Consider the following 15,516-nt stretch of genomic DNA (forward strand, 5'->3'; position numbering starts at 1 on the left):
CTTAATTTGCAACGGAAGCAATACTAATTATGGCTGAAAGGATTAACCGAAAATAGATTCCGAACTTAATTTATTTCCTTTCTTTTTGATTAGTTTCCGAAAACTGCTAATTGGATGTTTGCTAATAAAAGAGCTGAGCAAAGATTAAATAATCTGATTTTGGAGTCTTTTCGCTTGTTTTTCTGCTCCGAAACGATCAACGCGCATTTTTCTTTGTAACATCGCTAATTCACTTTAAATAAGTTCTTTATAATTGGATTAGGGAAAGCGCGAAAGTAAGAGCTTTTAAATCCTTTTCCGAAATTTATTGCTTTCTATTTGCTTCATTGTTTTGCTAATTATACGGCTATAATACTGTTGCGCGAAATTCTGTTCTTCCAACTATTTAAAGGAACCCAGATTTTTTTTTAAACTTTTTCTAGAGAAAGTATAGTAATAGTAAAAAAAAAAAAAAAAAAAAAAAAATTAGAATTCTAGATTTTAGCGAATTTTCATGCTTTAGAGCTTCCAGATTTCGGAATGTGTCCATCTGTTCGGAAAGTGTCCAAGTGTCTTTCTCGATTGGGAGGATTCGCTTTGCTCGATGACATCTCTATTTAGTTGGGACTAGGGATTGCAATACCGGTATACCGGGATACCGAATACCGGTATTTTGAGCCATTTGTACAATTTTGTAATACCGGTATTCCCAAGTTTAAATACCGGTTTTTCGGTATTTACTAGAAATTTTTAAAATTTCTCCACTATATGTTCAGGTATCGAGAACATAGCAAAATATTATGTGTTATTGTTTTTATGCCTCCATAACGAGCGAAATTAATTAGCTAATTAACGGCTTAATTAATTGCTTAAATCTAAATTAGTAAAACATGGATTATCCATGAAAGAAAATATTGTATCCTTAACGACTTATGGAGTAACAATTATGAAAAAAGTTGGAAAGTTGATTGGTGTAAATCAGCAGTTGTGCTATGCACATGGAATTCAATTAGGAGTAATAGATGTATTATACTAAAAAAATAAAGAACAGAAGAATCCAAATACTGTGGATATAGAAATTTCGGATTCCAAGTTTGAAAAGAGTAAGAGTGAGAGTGATATTGACAATGAAGATAATGACAATGTAATTGTTGAAGAAGATATTGCTAATGAGGATGAAATATTAACCTATCAAGAATTGCTTCCTATAATTTATAAAGTTCGAAAAATTGTTAAGATATTTAAACGTTCCCCTTTAAAAAGGATATTTTACTAAAATATATACTAACTGAAATAATGCAGAATATATGTTAATATTAGATTCTAAAACACGTTGGAATAGTTTACTCCTAATGATGGAACGATTTTTGAAACTGAGAAGTCCAATCCAAAAAGCAATAATCGACTTAAACCTGTAAATTAATTTTTCAGATAGTGAATTCGACTTAAAATCCAGAACTATATCAGCTCTACTTCCAATAAAACTGACTATTGAGGCATTGTGTCGGAGAGATTCTAATTTATTAACAGCTAATGCAACAATAAATTTCATGTTGCAGTCACTGAAAGAACAGCACACATCACTATCCGAAGAATTATATATTACATTGAAAAATCGCACAGAAGAAAGGCATACCGAAATAGAAAATGTCTTACGGTATTTACATAATTATAATGATTTTAAAAATGAAAATGAAAAAGAAGAAAAGAAAATAACCAATTCAAATCTGATTAAGTTTAGAGTAAAGTTTCTTAAAAGTTTTTACCCACAGCCCTATCCACATTCAGAAGCATTCGGTTCAATTATCGAAGATTATGACGTCACTACTGTTGATAGTGACAAGGAATTGTCTCTTGAACAAAAATTAGAATTAGCAATAAATAAATAAAATTTCAACGAACCAAAATACAATACAGAAATCAGCTATATCCAAAACCATCCGACGAGAAATCGATTTATTTGAAGATGAAGGATTTAGAGGTAAATACTTGGAAAAAGTATATTGCGCATTGCTAACGGTACCACCAACTAGCGTAGATGCCGAAAGAGCGTTTTCGACAACTGGTAATTACTTTTCAGGCTTAATGACAGTACAATTGATTCATTATGTTTTTTAAGATCACATTTCAAAAAGTTGTAATAGTACCCCAGACTGAATAGTGATATTTACACTTTTTTCTGATTTAAATAAGATGTTTCTTTACTTTTTTGTGATTATATACTGTTATTTTTTGTGATATTTGCACTCTCTAACAAAACTGGCAAATAAAACAAAGAAACACCTGTATTTTCTTTCTCTTTCTAAAATTTCTAATACCGGTATTAAAACCGGTATCCCGGTATTAAGATTTAAAAAATACCGAATACCGGTATTGAACTTTTGGTCCGGTATTGCAATCCCTAGTTGGGACGAAATTAATTTCTTAACCTAGAATCAATCGGATTTCTCACTAAGCTCACTAAGTAATTATCTAGAGTCGCTTGACAGATGTAGGGCCATAGGCACTTCTTTTTGAAACATTGCTATTAATTTGTCAAAAAATTTGTAAAAATGATTTTATGTATTATAAAATGCATGGTGAATATTTTAGAAATGTGCCTAATATAAAAGTGATAAGGGCTCAGTCAGATTCAATAAGGTCACTTTTATTACAGTATTTAAAATTACCTATGTTGCTGTTACTTGTGGCACTTGTTTTAGACAAGCCCGCTGACAAAGTCAGTGATTTAAGTCGAGTTTGTGCAGTAGCTTCTGAGAATTAAGGCACCCAAGGGCAGAAGTCTGACTTCTAGCTCATATAAAGATGACACTCACACACTTGCTTGCACAACCCCTTTTTACAGGAAGGTTCTTTCACACACCTCACAGATAGAACACAGGGTAAAGAACAACATGCCCGAACTGGGACTCGAATCTGGGATGTACAGATCACGGTGAAGACGCGCTATCCCTAGACCAGGACGCCAGCAAATCACCTATTACATGTCTGTAAATACTGGAATATAATTTGGATCGAAAAATTTGTAATCTGGATCAATAATATTTGATGAAAACTTGGAGGCAAATCAATAATGTATAATAATAAAAAAATTAAAAACATATGTGATTTTATAAACTTACTAAAATCAAAAATATTACTTAAAGTCATAGAAAAGCATATTAAATTAAAAATTTATAGAATTGTGAACACCTCTAATGTGTCTAGGACCTCAAAAGGCTCAACTCCATCACTTCAAAATCTCGAGTTTGATTACAATATTTTTTTTTGCAATATATTACGATACATACCGATTACTATCCTTTTTGACTATTACAAAATTTCTTTTTTATGTATTTATACAAAAAAAAATCAAAAAATATAGTTGTAAGCTGCCCCTCAAAATGATGGAGTTAGTATCAAAGCTTCTATTCTGTGGCAGTATTAAACATTGGCACTTCCGTACACACCCTGTTTTTATTTGTACCACATGGTGGAATACTGGTACGAGTCCCAACTGCCATCGTTCCCTGAGATCAGAGCATACCTTAAAGGTAAATAATGAACACAGTCTTAACCATCTTATCAAGTACTTAAAGTAAGGTGATGCTTCATCAAATCCGTATTTTCCTAACAAATTTCCAATCTTAAAAGATCAGAAGAAAATGTTTATTGAAAGGGCGAGCATATTTCGGATTGAATATTAAACTCTCCGAGCCTTATCCATAATTCAAAAACTTCAAAACTTCTGACAGATATAAATTATTCACAGAAAGAAGTGGCAGGCCGCGAGGAATAAATTCGGAACTGTTGCGAGTTTAGGATCCCACAGAAATTAATGTTCGACGGAAGGCATGGGAACACAACTCGAAGTCGTTTTACAGGCCCTGAAAATTTTAAAATGCAGCTGTCCGGGTTCATTATTCTTTCAAGAAAAATCTCTTTCTCCGTTCATAACGACCCCAAAGGAATTCTTGGCCTTTTTATGTGACTTGTGACGGATTTATTCAAACTCCTGAATCTGAATGAATAAAAACTCGCAGTTGAAATGGGAAACGTCTCGATCAACTTGGGATGGTTTTTTTGAATTTGAATAGACAGATATTCATTGAGTTTAGGAATTGCCTTTTTCTTTTTTTTTTTTGGAGGGGGGGGGGGTAAGGGAGAAATTTTTGATTTTTAGATTGGAATTATCTGGAAATTATTTAAAATAGAATCATTTTCTGCTATTACAATTTTTTCTATTTTTTAATCGTATAACTTATTTTGATTATTATAATTTTGACAATCGCGATTGTATTTTTTTTAATCTGAATTTTTCTGAACTGTAAATCTGATGTTAGATTTGATTCACTATGATATATTCAACAGATATAACACTTCAACTAAATAATGCTCCATTTAGTCAAACATTGATATTTTGTTTTTTTTGCTCGCCAGTGCTGTACAATTAATTAACAAGCACCTATTTTCTTTACTGTACTAGGAAGCAGACATTCCCATATGTGGGATTCAGAAGATAAATATCTGAAAATTCGTGGCAATTGTGGCTTTGCTCATGAGTCCGCAATTTTAGCCAGAGGATGGGAGAGTCATAACATCTTTATTAGAGAGTATGCAAGAGAATTTTGTGAAGACTACTCCTTCTGGTGTCTTTCAGAAAATCACTCATAAATGTTTTCTGCTATAAGCTTGGTGAAATAATTTAGGAAATTTATGCATTTAGGACTTCTTTTTGTTGATCAATTGAAACCAAAATCACATACCAAATCTCATTTATCTAACTCATTGCGTTGAAAAGTTATCATGATGTATACATGCAAATGAAACGGCCGGCAAACAATCGACTAGTAGAGAATTTCCTACAAATTTTGACACGTATATATACATTAGGGGCTAAATTAGGCTATAAATTTTAACTATTCTTGCTCATTAAATTTTTTAGTCTATGTGATCGTTTGTACGCGGAAAGATAGACAAACAGAATTCCTCCAAATTAATTTCTTTCAAAATTTGATTGGAATCTTAGAGAAAATATAGTAATCGTCAAAAAATTCGAATTCGAAATTTTGACGATATTTACGATTTAGACTTTCCTGAGTTCGAAAACAAATATTTGGAAAATGTCTCTCTGTCTATCTGTGACAAAGATAACGTGAAAACACTTTGGCATAGAAGGATGAAATTTGGTAAACGGTTTTTATGCCAAATTAATAAATTTCTATCAAATTTTGAGCCAAATCCAAAAAGGGTTTGGCCGTCTATCGAACGGTACTTTTAGAAACATGTAAAAGCGACTACTTAAAAATGCAGTGACTTAAATATATCCAATTTGGTATGGGATTTTATGACTACAGTTGTAGTTTTGTGTCAGATTTTAATTCCAATCGGTTATGAAAAATGTTTCTGGGACACAAATTCGATATTCGGGCACTCTTAACCACATGCCAGGGATTAATCGCCAAATATCTCGCCAAGGAGGACACAATAGATTCAGTAAATATGCTAAATTCACGCTGAAGGTGGATGTTTCTTAACTATTGTACACAGTGTCATCCAAAGCGTTCTTAGGGATAACACCTTTATGAGAGTGTATGCGAGAAAGTTTTTGGGAGACCACTACCGCTGGTTTGTTATCGTGTTTACAGCGATGAATAAAATATGTGAGAGTCTGAGGATAAATCGAAGATGTAAGAATCTGTCTCTCGTGTTCACAGATAGATCGACGTCATTTCAAAAATGTGTTTTGCGGATTCTGTGACATCTGAAACACAGATATTCATCAAAATCTGGAGATTGATATTTTCTTTCTTCCTTTTTTTTGTACTTTCTATGTAAGCAAGTAAAAAAAAAATGGCACTTTAGCTTTCTTAAATTTTTCTTGTGGGAACGGACAAAATTGGATTCCGATTGGCGCCTGCAACTTCCTTCATTGATTAGAATCACTGTAACCAAAATCGAAACGGAATAGAGGAAATGCATTCGATTGGGGAAAGTGATGAAGAGGGGTGGGGTATTTAATTCCATTCTCGTGACCTGGAAGCTTGTTGAAACAAGGGACTGAGAGAAAGTGAGGTCTTTTTCGGACACCTATTGCTTGAAAATTAAGTTGCGGAACAAGAAAAATAATTTCTCGTTTTGAACATGTCTGACAGAATGTTGTTTTTTTGGAAAGATTTCTTTAAGTCCCGTTTTTGTGATAAAAGTAATAAGGTTGAGTTATTTTGGTCAAACATAGACGAATAATTTTCTACTAAAAAAAGGAGAGAACTTGTACAAGATTTTGAATGCCACGAATATTCAGATTTTTACTTTTAAACATGAATCTCACACTTGAGATGCTTCGTACCTTCACACCTTTTATGCTCCGTAGTTGAAAAAAGGCATTTTTATATTAACAGTATGCAATTGGAGAACTATAGTTATAAAAATGTCTGTTAGAGAGCCATTTTTGACGATTTTTTACGATTAATCGGTGGCATGTGGTTGATACACAAGTACCAGAAAACCGAACATATATTTTGGGCTAGTTTTACAACTGATTAAATTCAAAATGAGTCACAGGACTAATATTGTAATCGCAAACTGACATGCAAAATTTCATTGATTTAAGTCATTGAATTTTTGAGATATCTTGTTTACATGCATTCGAAAATACTAACTCATAAATAGTCAATATCTTGACACATTTGGCTTAAAATTTGATAAACATTTTTACTTTAGATGGTGACTTGTGCAACAAATTTTAGCTATCCATCCCTTTGCATTTATTTTAAGACAGGTAGATAAAAACTTTAGCACACAGATTAAATATTTTATGTGTAAATATGTATCAGACTTGGAATAAAATACTTCTAAGATTTGATTGTCAGTCGATATGTACTTTTATAAGCGTATAAATGCGATCATTATAAAATGCAGATTTAAATACAAGAATCAACTACAATTGTAGTTCTGTTTTGATTTTGATTTTTATCCATAGGGGAAAAAAATACGTTTTCACTGTTCTGGTACTTTTTTGCTAACTACATCGCAGTGATTCACCGCCAAAGATCGCTCACTAACACGTTTTTCATATCTATTTTTCGCTAACGACATGCTATTAATAATACAAGTTCATTTATTAAAAAAATATTCGTGGATGTTTTAGGGAGATCACACCTGCCGATTTTAATAACTTTTACCCCTTCTATCCTGGATTTTGTTTTCTTTCTCAAGACGGTATTGTTTACCATAAAACCTGCAAAGTCAGACATCTCCCGGTGAATGCATAACAAAAATAAAAAGTAATCTGGGAAAGGTTGTGCTTTCTTGTACATAAATTTTCTCTGTTATTACATTGTATCCTATCCGGCATGAATGGTTAGATTTACTGCTATTGTAAAACGAGTAAGAAGAAATCTCAAATCTTATCTTCTATTGACTGAAATATAAGGAAAATTTTTATTTTTTCTATCATATTCCCTGATTATTAAATAATGCCTACTGATTTTTTTGATGACTTAATCTAAAGATGGTCTGTTTGTAAGTAGGAAAAGAATGGTTAGCGAGGTTTTGCTGAGTAACTACTCATTTTATTATCTAGGAGCTGATTTTTTTCATTTCTTTTCCTACCAATACCTATAAAACACTAAAGAAATAAAAGATCCCATCCCTATTTCTTCCTCGAATTATCTCCAGTATCCAACGTGAGGCGTTTCACAACCGGAAACACTGTATCTGATGCGTCCAATTTCACGATAAGACTATTGAGTCAAAGTGGTAATAAATATCGATGCGCTAGATAACGCTTTTGGGTTGCTAGGTACAGGGGAATATAAAACAGTTACTCTTTTCATTCTTTACGTAAGAGAATGATTTGTCTATGCTCCTACCTCCCCTCGAATAGATTCCATTATGTTTGTTTTGCATTTCATTAAGTAAGTTTGAAGTTCTAAAAGTCTGTTTGAAAAATGAAGGATATTTACTTTCTTATATGCCGGCGATCTGGCCTAGGGGTAGCGTGTCTTCCCCGCTCTTTCCCGCGATCCGGTCTTCCCGGATTCGAATCCTGGTGCGGGTATGGCTGTTCTCTACCCTGTTTTCTACCTTGAGGTGTGTGAAAGAGCCCTCCTGTAAAAGGGGGTTGTGCAAGCGAATGTGTGTGTCATCATCATATGAGCTAGAAGTCAGATTTCTGCCCTCGGGTGCTCAGGAGCCTTTAACCTCAGAAACCATTGCACATTCGGCTTAAATCGCTGACAGTCCGTCAACGGCTTGTAAAGTGCCACAAGTAACAACAACAACTTTCTTAAATACATACAAAATAGAGAAAGAATTGAAATGATTAAAAAGTTCGACTTCGATATTTTGACGAATCTCCACGTTTACGTTTCAAATTACTCTGAGTCCGAAGAACACATTACAAATTTTTCTCCGTCCATATATAGATAACTCACAAAAACTTTGTGGCAAACGGATGGAATTTGATATGCAGCCTTTACACAAAATTAGTTGAATTTTATCAAACTTGAAACTAAATTTATTCACAGGATGTCTGTTTGGAGTATAGCATATCGTGTTCGAGTAGAAGTGAATGCTTTAACTACAATATGTAAATAAACGGATAAAAATTTGGTACACCGATTTAATATCTGAAATATAAATTCTTATCTAATTTTTAATCAAATCCGTCTTGGAGGTGCCAATCTGTTATTTCGTATGCGTATAAATGTGGTAATTCAAAAACGTAACGACTTTGGTAATTAAAATTTGGTATGCAATCCTGTTTTAATATTATATTCTGTGTCAAATCTTAGTTTTAATCGATCGAAAAAGATATTCGATTGAGCGAATTTGGTTTTCTTTACCCTATTAAGAAGCACTAAACTCTCATGTGCAGGACTCTGAAAATAAATATCTGAATAGTCTTTCCTTTCACTGCTTTGTCCAAACGCAGGTGAGATGGGTAATATCTTTATTAAGAAGCACGCGAGAAAGTTTCGGGAAGACCACAGCCTCTGGTTATATATAAGAAATAAAATTATGTAATGTTAAATGCTCTCATTTTTCATTATACATGAAAGATAAAATTTTATTTTAACTTTAAAATAGAAATATCTGCAACTCCTTTCCTTCAGATTTGTTGACTTATATCAGTAAATCTACAACACAACTGGAAGCAAAAATATTTTTATTTGAAAAATTGTAATGAAAACTAAAAATACAATTACAAATTTTTAAATCTCAACTAAAGAAAGGAATTAAAATGATTTTTTCCTTCTCAATATAATTGTATGGGTGGTGGTGAGAGGGACCTAATAAGATGCTTCAAGGTTATGCACAAAGCAGTGTTACACATAAGAAAAGAAAGTTATACATATGTTAAGACAAATCTTTTTGCTATGAAACATGCCTGTTAATATACTATGGGATTGGGTTTCTGTGTCTTTCTTCTCAAAATGCTACATATAGAAATCGATAATTTAATTATAAACAATTTTTCAGATAGATATACTGCGAAATACATTTTAAATATTTTATTAAATAAATTACAATTTGTTTCTTTTTTCTTTACAGGCAAGTTCTGCGGTGACACCAAAGTTCCAGATGTTCTTGTGAGTACTAAATATCGCATGTTGGTGACCTACAAAACGTCATCCAGCCACAATAATTATAAGGGATTCAAGGCCCACTACGAAGGTACATGTTTGATTCTTTTTACGGTTTCTCGTCTGTAACAGGTTGTCGAGCATATACCCACAAATAGTTACGTTGCAGTTAGGAATCTAAGCCTCTTCTAAATTCTCAAAAGAGTTTGTTACAACCATAAAAAGTATTCATTTAATGAAATTGAAAGTAGTTTTGGAGGCACTTATGTAATGAGACAGATGCGTGCAAGTCATTAACTACTGATCAAGATGTTATTGATAACAATGTAGTAAGATGTGACCTACTCTTATCGATACCTATATGTAGCTCACTTCTTGTAGATGAGCTACAGATGATTAATTAGATGTTAATGAAGTGTACGCAAGTACCAGCGTATGCAAGTGGCACAATACCAAAGGACTGATAGGAGATATAAAGATTAAAAAACAGAAATGGAGTATGGTTTCATACAAAGTATACTTGGGAAGAAGCTACAGGGATAATTAGTACTAGTTATATTAACATCTCATTTTCAAGCAACACGAATGTTGCTACAAAGCAAATTTTTGAAAGCGATTAAATGACGAGGACGACACCTGAATCCGTTATTCGCTTCTCCAATCATATCTGTACGGATGGTAGAAGCTTTAATCAATGATGATAAAGATTTCTATGTATCTGAGATATTAAAGCGATTTTTAATTTGTTTGAAATGCGATATCTTCAGAAGGCGCCGTAGATCCCAATCCTATTCTTGTTGGTTTGAGCTCAGCAATTTAAAGTCTCTTTTCATATGACGGATAAAAGAAATAAATAAATCTCTTTATCTTTCCTTAAATAAAAAAGTAATAAATATTACAAGTCGTCAGACGCTAAACTTTATTATTTCTTCTGAATTTAAAGAGATATGAAACACTTCAAAACATGAAAAATCTATCAAAGTTGATGTGTTCGAAAACTTGTTCATATAAGCAAAAACTGGAAGAAACAAACTTAAGTTCTCTTTTTGTGGTCATCTTCCACCCTCAATAAAGATTTGATGTCCAGGACATAAATTTTTGTTTAAACCAGGATATATTTGATAAAAAACGAGAATGACCAAAATCCCCCAGCGGCATTATTTATTTGTCACGTATTGCTTTTGACAAAAAAAGGAAAGCAGATAGATTCTAAAATGAGATCTTCCGCGATAAGCACCAAATCTCTAATAAAATTGTTCTTATAAAGTGTATTTCAAAAAATATATCTGCCACCATGAAACCTAAAAGATTGAAAAAAAGTGCTTCGTTTTCTCTAAACTTTAAAACAATGTAGATATTATTTAGGTATTATTATTGTAGATATTTAATACATATTTAAAATGGGTGCTAGCATTGTATGTTAACTCATTTCACTTTTTAAAAATATTATTGCACTGTTATTTGTTGTTGTTGTTTTAGATGGTTTGATCTGATATTAGTTTTTTATTATTATTATTATTTCTCTCAGACTGAGAGGATTATGAAATTCTGAAAAATTAATTAATCTTGTTTGTAGTTAAATTAATTAATCTTGTTTGTAGTTAAATTAATTAATCTTGTTTGCAGGAAATAATACTATCTATACGAATAGAATAATAACTTATTAATTAAGCAAAACAAATTGAATCTTTTGTCATGTCTACTCTTTTATCATCTAATATAAAAACTTTCTAAATCAGGTGGATAATCTTTATAATCAATCAAATGGCTTAGCGTATATTTGTTGAATAAAAAAAAACATTTCATTAAGAAATAGCAAATTAGTAGAAGAGTTTTGTTTCTCTCTGGAAATAAAAATTTCTTGAATTTTTGTGATTAAATATAAAATTAACAAAACAACAAAAAATGTTAAATGTCTTGAGTGCAAGAATACTGAATGATTGAATACGGCAATGATATAATCTATGAGTAAATTACTGCCGTGTTCATCATTCTCTTTTACAAAGTCAAAATAAGATAAGTTGCATTAATAGTCTAATTCAAAGTTTAGAGAGTAAATAATTCTTTTAAATACCAAAGAAAGAATAAAGATGCACTAATATAAAAGTACAGATAATGTTAAAAATATTACTCGATAATAGTATACTTATAAAGTTTATGAAATATCTAAAATTTAGCTATAATTTAGAAAACAAAACTTTTTTATTATTATTATTAAAAATACATCGAAAGAGAAGCCATTTAATAAATGCCTTTAAATATTAAAGTATTGGTGCCCTGTCAACAGAAAATCAGAATGTACGAGAAAGCAAAGGATAAATAGAACATGAAAATGGAAGATAGCCATCCCCAGTGACTGCTATGACAGCTAATGGGCACAAATGATGACTTATTAAATCTCTGCGATGTTATATTTTCTTTCATTCAGAGCTCTCATTCGGTGGAACATTCATCATCTGTCTTCATGACGTAAAAAGTTATTGTCAGTGACCAGTCAGCTATAGTGTAGCTTGAAATACCAACGTATCCGCAAGAAACAAAGCAGGTGTTTTATTAAAAAAATGTCCCGATTTATTTGTTTTGTGATGTATTCCGAATATTCTGCTACAAGATCACGAATTTTGTTAATGGAATATTAATGGTGGAAGTTCTTTACAGAAAACAAAAAACAGCAGCAAAAGCTACCAAGCATTAATGCTTTGTAGAAGATCTTACGTTTTGATATGTACATTGTAAATGAAGTTATTTATCTATAATATAATCGCCCAGCGTCGTCTGTAACGATAGTTAAGAGTTTAAAAAAAATACCATCCTTTTTGGGTATGTCATTATCTTAGGAGAAAACCCATCTTCTATTTTAAAATCTTGCAGGTGATATATAAAAAGTTATGTTTAATTTGACTGATTTATTGGTGTGCAAATAAAATGAAACGCGATTAAAAATTAGTTCTAAGATCGTTAAGTTCGTATTTTATTTATATTTTTATCCTGGATTGTTCCTGGAAGATCCTGGAGAAGATTAACCCATTAACTACCACGGCTCCCATTTGGGAATTTTATGTGAATTTTACAAAAATAGATTTGGTACTTCTGACAGTTTTGTTTCTTCTATATATACATTCGTCAATAATGTGTAGCAGAAAGTGTGTATTTTGTGCTTCGATTTTATTACAACAAGCAAACAAATTTGAAATTCTTCTGTAAGTTGAACGGAACAGAACTGTCATATTTGGAGCATTATATTTTTGATTTGGCTTTTATATTATAACGAAGTAAGCAACATATGTAAATATGCAGTTTAGAGGTTATAGTAACTATCTGTTACTTAATCAGTCTTTTGTTTTTTTTATTGAAATGATTTTATTGATCATTTTATAACGATACCCCTCATCAAAAATATCAAATGATTTCAAAACAAAACATAATTTGAATATAATTTTACTATTCCATAACTTTTTGTGCATATATATAACTTATCCAACCAAAACTTTCAACAAAAGAAATTGGTGGTTAACGGGTTAATGAGTTCAGGTCTGTAATTTTTATTCTGAGAAATAATATTCTTATTCTAGGTTGAGGCTATTTCTAATATTTTTTTTCAACATTATTTTTATTTTATATTTAGCTTTACATTTTTTTTCTGTTAGTGGATTGGTATTTGTTTCAAAGCAATTTTAGAGATTACCATTGAATTAAGTATCCATGAATATTACGATTAGAAAATCCCCTGTAAGGAAACAAAACTTTTAACTCTAGTTAATTAATCTATAATAATCATATCCGAGCTATCATTAACAGGATAACAGCTTGTCTAGTCCGGCACATGTTCTAATTCATAAATATTAAACTAAAAGAAGCATCTATACTGAAGGTAATGAACCTATATTTTGCTAGCAGGTTTGTACTAATAAATTTGAATTATTTTACACTCCATTCAAAACCTCAACTAGAAATTTGAGCATGTATTATTTAGCGAAAATGATTACTAATAACACGGTTAAAGGAGTAAAAAACATCACCTCTTCCTTGATTAATATCTTACTATGCTGCAGATGGCGGCTTTTCAAACAGGAGGGGAAATTATCTTTCGCCACTTCTGATCGTAAGCATGGTTAGTTTTAATAACCATTTATAAATATAAAAAATATGTATATATTTTCTCTTTATGGATACTTTTGTACATATACATGTTTATCTAGCATTACAAAATTTAATGTCTAGTTGCAAGCTTTAATCGCATTTTTACTTTCAACACATAGTAAATTTTAATTAAATATTTTTTTATGATTTAGAATTAAAGTGAAATCAGTTTATTCAGACTTTAGATGTCCACAGATCAATGGCTCCCTTAGTGTGCAGCCCAATTAGCTCAGTATCAAAATGACTCTTTGTCTTGTATTACGTTGGATTTCAACAAGGAAGGGCAGATGCAATTTTTTAGTAGTAAGGCTTGGAATTTGAGGATTCCAGGTTCGAATGGAAGCCGCTAAAAATTCATCATGCATTGAGAGTTGGCGCACATTAAATATGACGTTGTTGGCCAGCCATCCTCCCATTAGGGTTGGGCTAGAGTTTAGAGAGTAAGAGACCAGCTCAGGCTCGATGTCACCATTTGAATGGGATTCAGAATTACGAGGTCCATTTCAAAATAATTCTATTATTAATTTTAAACAAGATAGATTTTAATATAATTAAATTATCGCAAGGGAGAAAAAAATAAAGGTATCCTTCGGTAAAAGTAGAATAAAATAAAATAAAAACAATAATAAAATAATAATAAATAATAGTAATATAACAAAAAAAATAAACTAATGTAGTAACAGAGACTAATGTGGTTCTATAATTTAAAACATTGCAACGAAACTTAAAAATATCACGTAACAGATTAATGCCGAATATAATATAGGGTGTTCATTAATTATTGTCGGGGTTTCCGTACCTCATAACTTTCGAATAAAAAATATTACGCAAAAACCGATTACGTATTCGTAAATTACAACTCAAAGAGTTTTATTAATGATATTAAAGTGTAAAGCTTGCACAATTTGCACTTTGTAGGCATTCAGCTGAAGGCGATTATGTATTCGTAAATTCGCTGAACAAATTTTGACTCGAATTGAGGATGATGAAAATTACCTTTGGAAATGGTTCTTCAGTGACGAATCCACTTTTCATGTGTCAGAAAAAGTGAATAAACATAATTGTAGAATATGGGGCTCGGAGAACCCGCACGATTATCAAAAGTCAAAATTTGTTCAGCGAATTTACGAATACATAATCGCCTTCAGCTGAATGCCTACAAAGTGCAAATTGTGCAAGCTTTACACTTTAATATCATTAATAAAACTCTTTGAGTTGTAATTTACGAATACGTAATCGGTTTTTGCGTAATATTTTTTATTCGAAAGTTATGAGGTACGGAAACCCCGACAATAATTAATGAACACCCTATATAGTAAAACAGCAGGAATAGAATTAGTATTATTATTACTATTACAGTTTAATAGTAATTTTTCTAAGTTATCTCTGAAAGCCTAAACAAAACAAAAACCATCACATTAAAAGCCGTTGTTACGAGAAAGAAAGTGCATCCTAAAACTAACTTTTCGCCAGCCAAAATAGCACTCTTTACTTCTGTGACTTCAATTTCGTACCATCAGCCCGAAACAGATACTTCCCCTCCACAATTAACCACAAAAACTTCCCCTCGGAAAGTTCGAAGAAGCATGATGATGCCGACGCCTTTTAGGTTCCGGAGAAACTTCTCCGCCCCATCAATTTCTCAGGGCGAAAATGATGTCTTCCTCTGCCCTTTCAGGAACCGCACCGCCCCGTCAACCCCAGACAACGAATCATTGCCGCTCGGATAAATTGTTCCAAACTTTTTTTCCTGGTTCTTCTGGGGCAGTTTAGATTCCGCCTTCCTCTTCGTTTTATTTCCGTTCAATATCAAAGTTAGATCTCCTTT

The 15,516-nt window shown here is 31.9% G+C and overlaps 1 protein-coding gene across 1 annotated transcript in view; it reads left to right on the top strand.

Moving 5' to 3' along the window:
* Window positions 1-15,516, top strand: part of LOC129971523 (tolloid-like protein 1) — a 346,326-nt gene that overhangs the window by 295,662 nt on the left and 35,148 nt on the right. Inside the window, exon 9 of the mRNA XM_056085378.1 lies at window positions 9,517-9,639. Within this exon, the coding sequence (XP_055941353.1) occupies window positions 9,517-9,639 (123 nt within the window). The remainder of the gene's footprint in view (window positions 1-9,516; window positions 9,640-15,516) is intronic.

Source organism: Argiope bruennichi, chromosome 6, assembly GCF_947563725.1.
Source record: "Argiope bruennichi chromosome 6, qqArgBrue1.1, whole genome shotgun sequence".
NCBI classification, from domain to species: domain Eukaryota; kingdom Metazoa; phylum Arthropoda; class Arachnida; order Araneae; family Araneidae; genus Argiope; species Argiope bruennichi.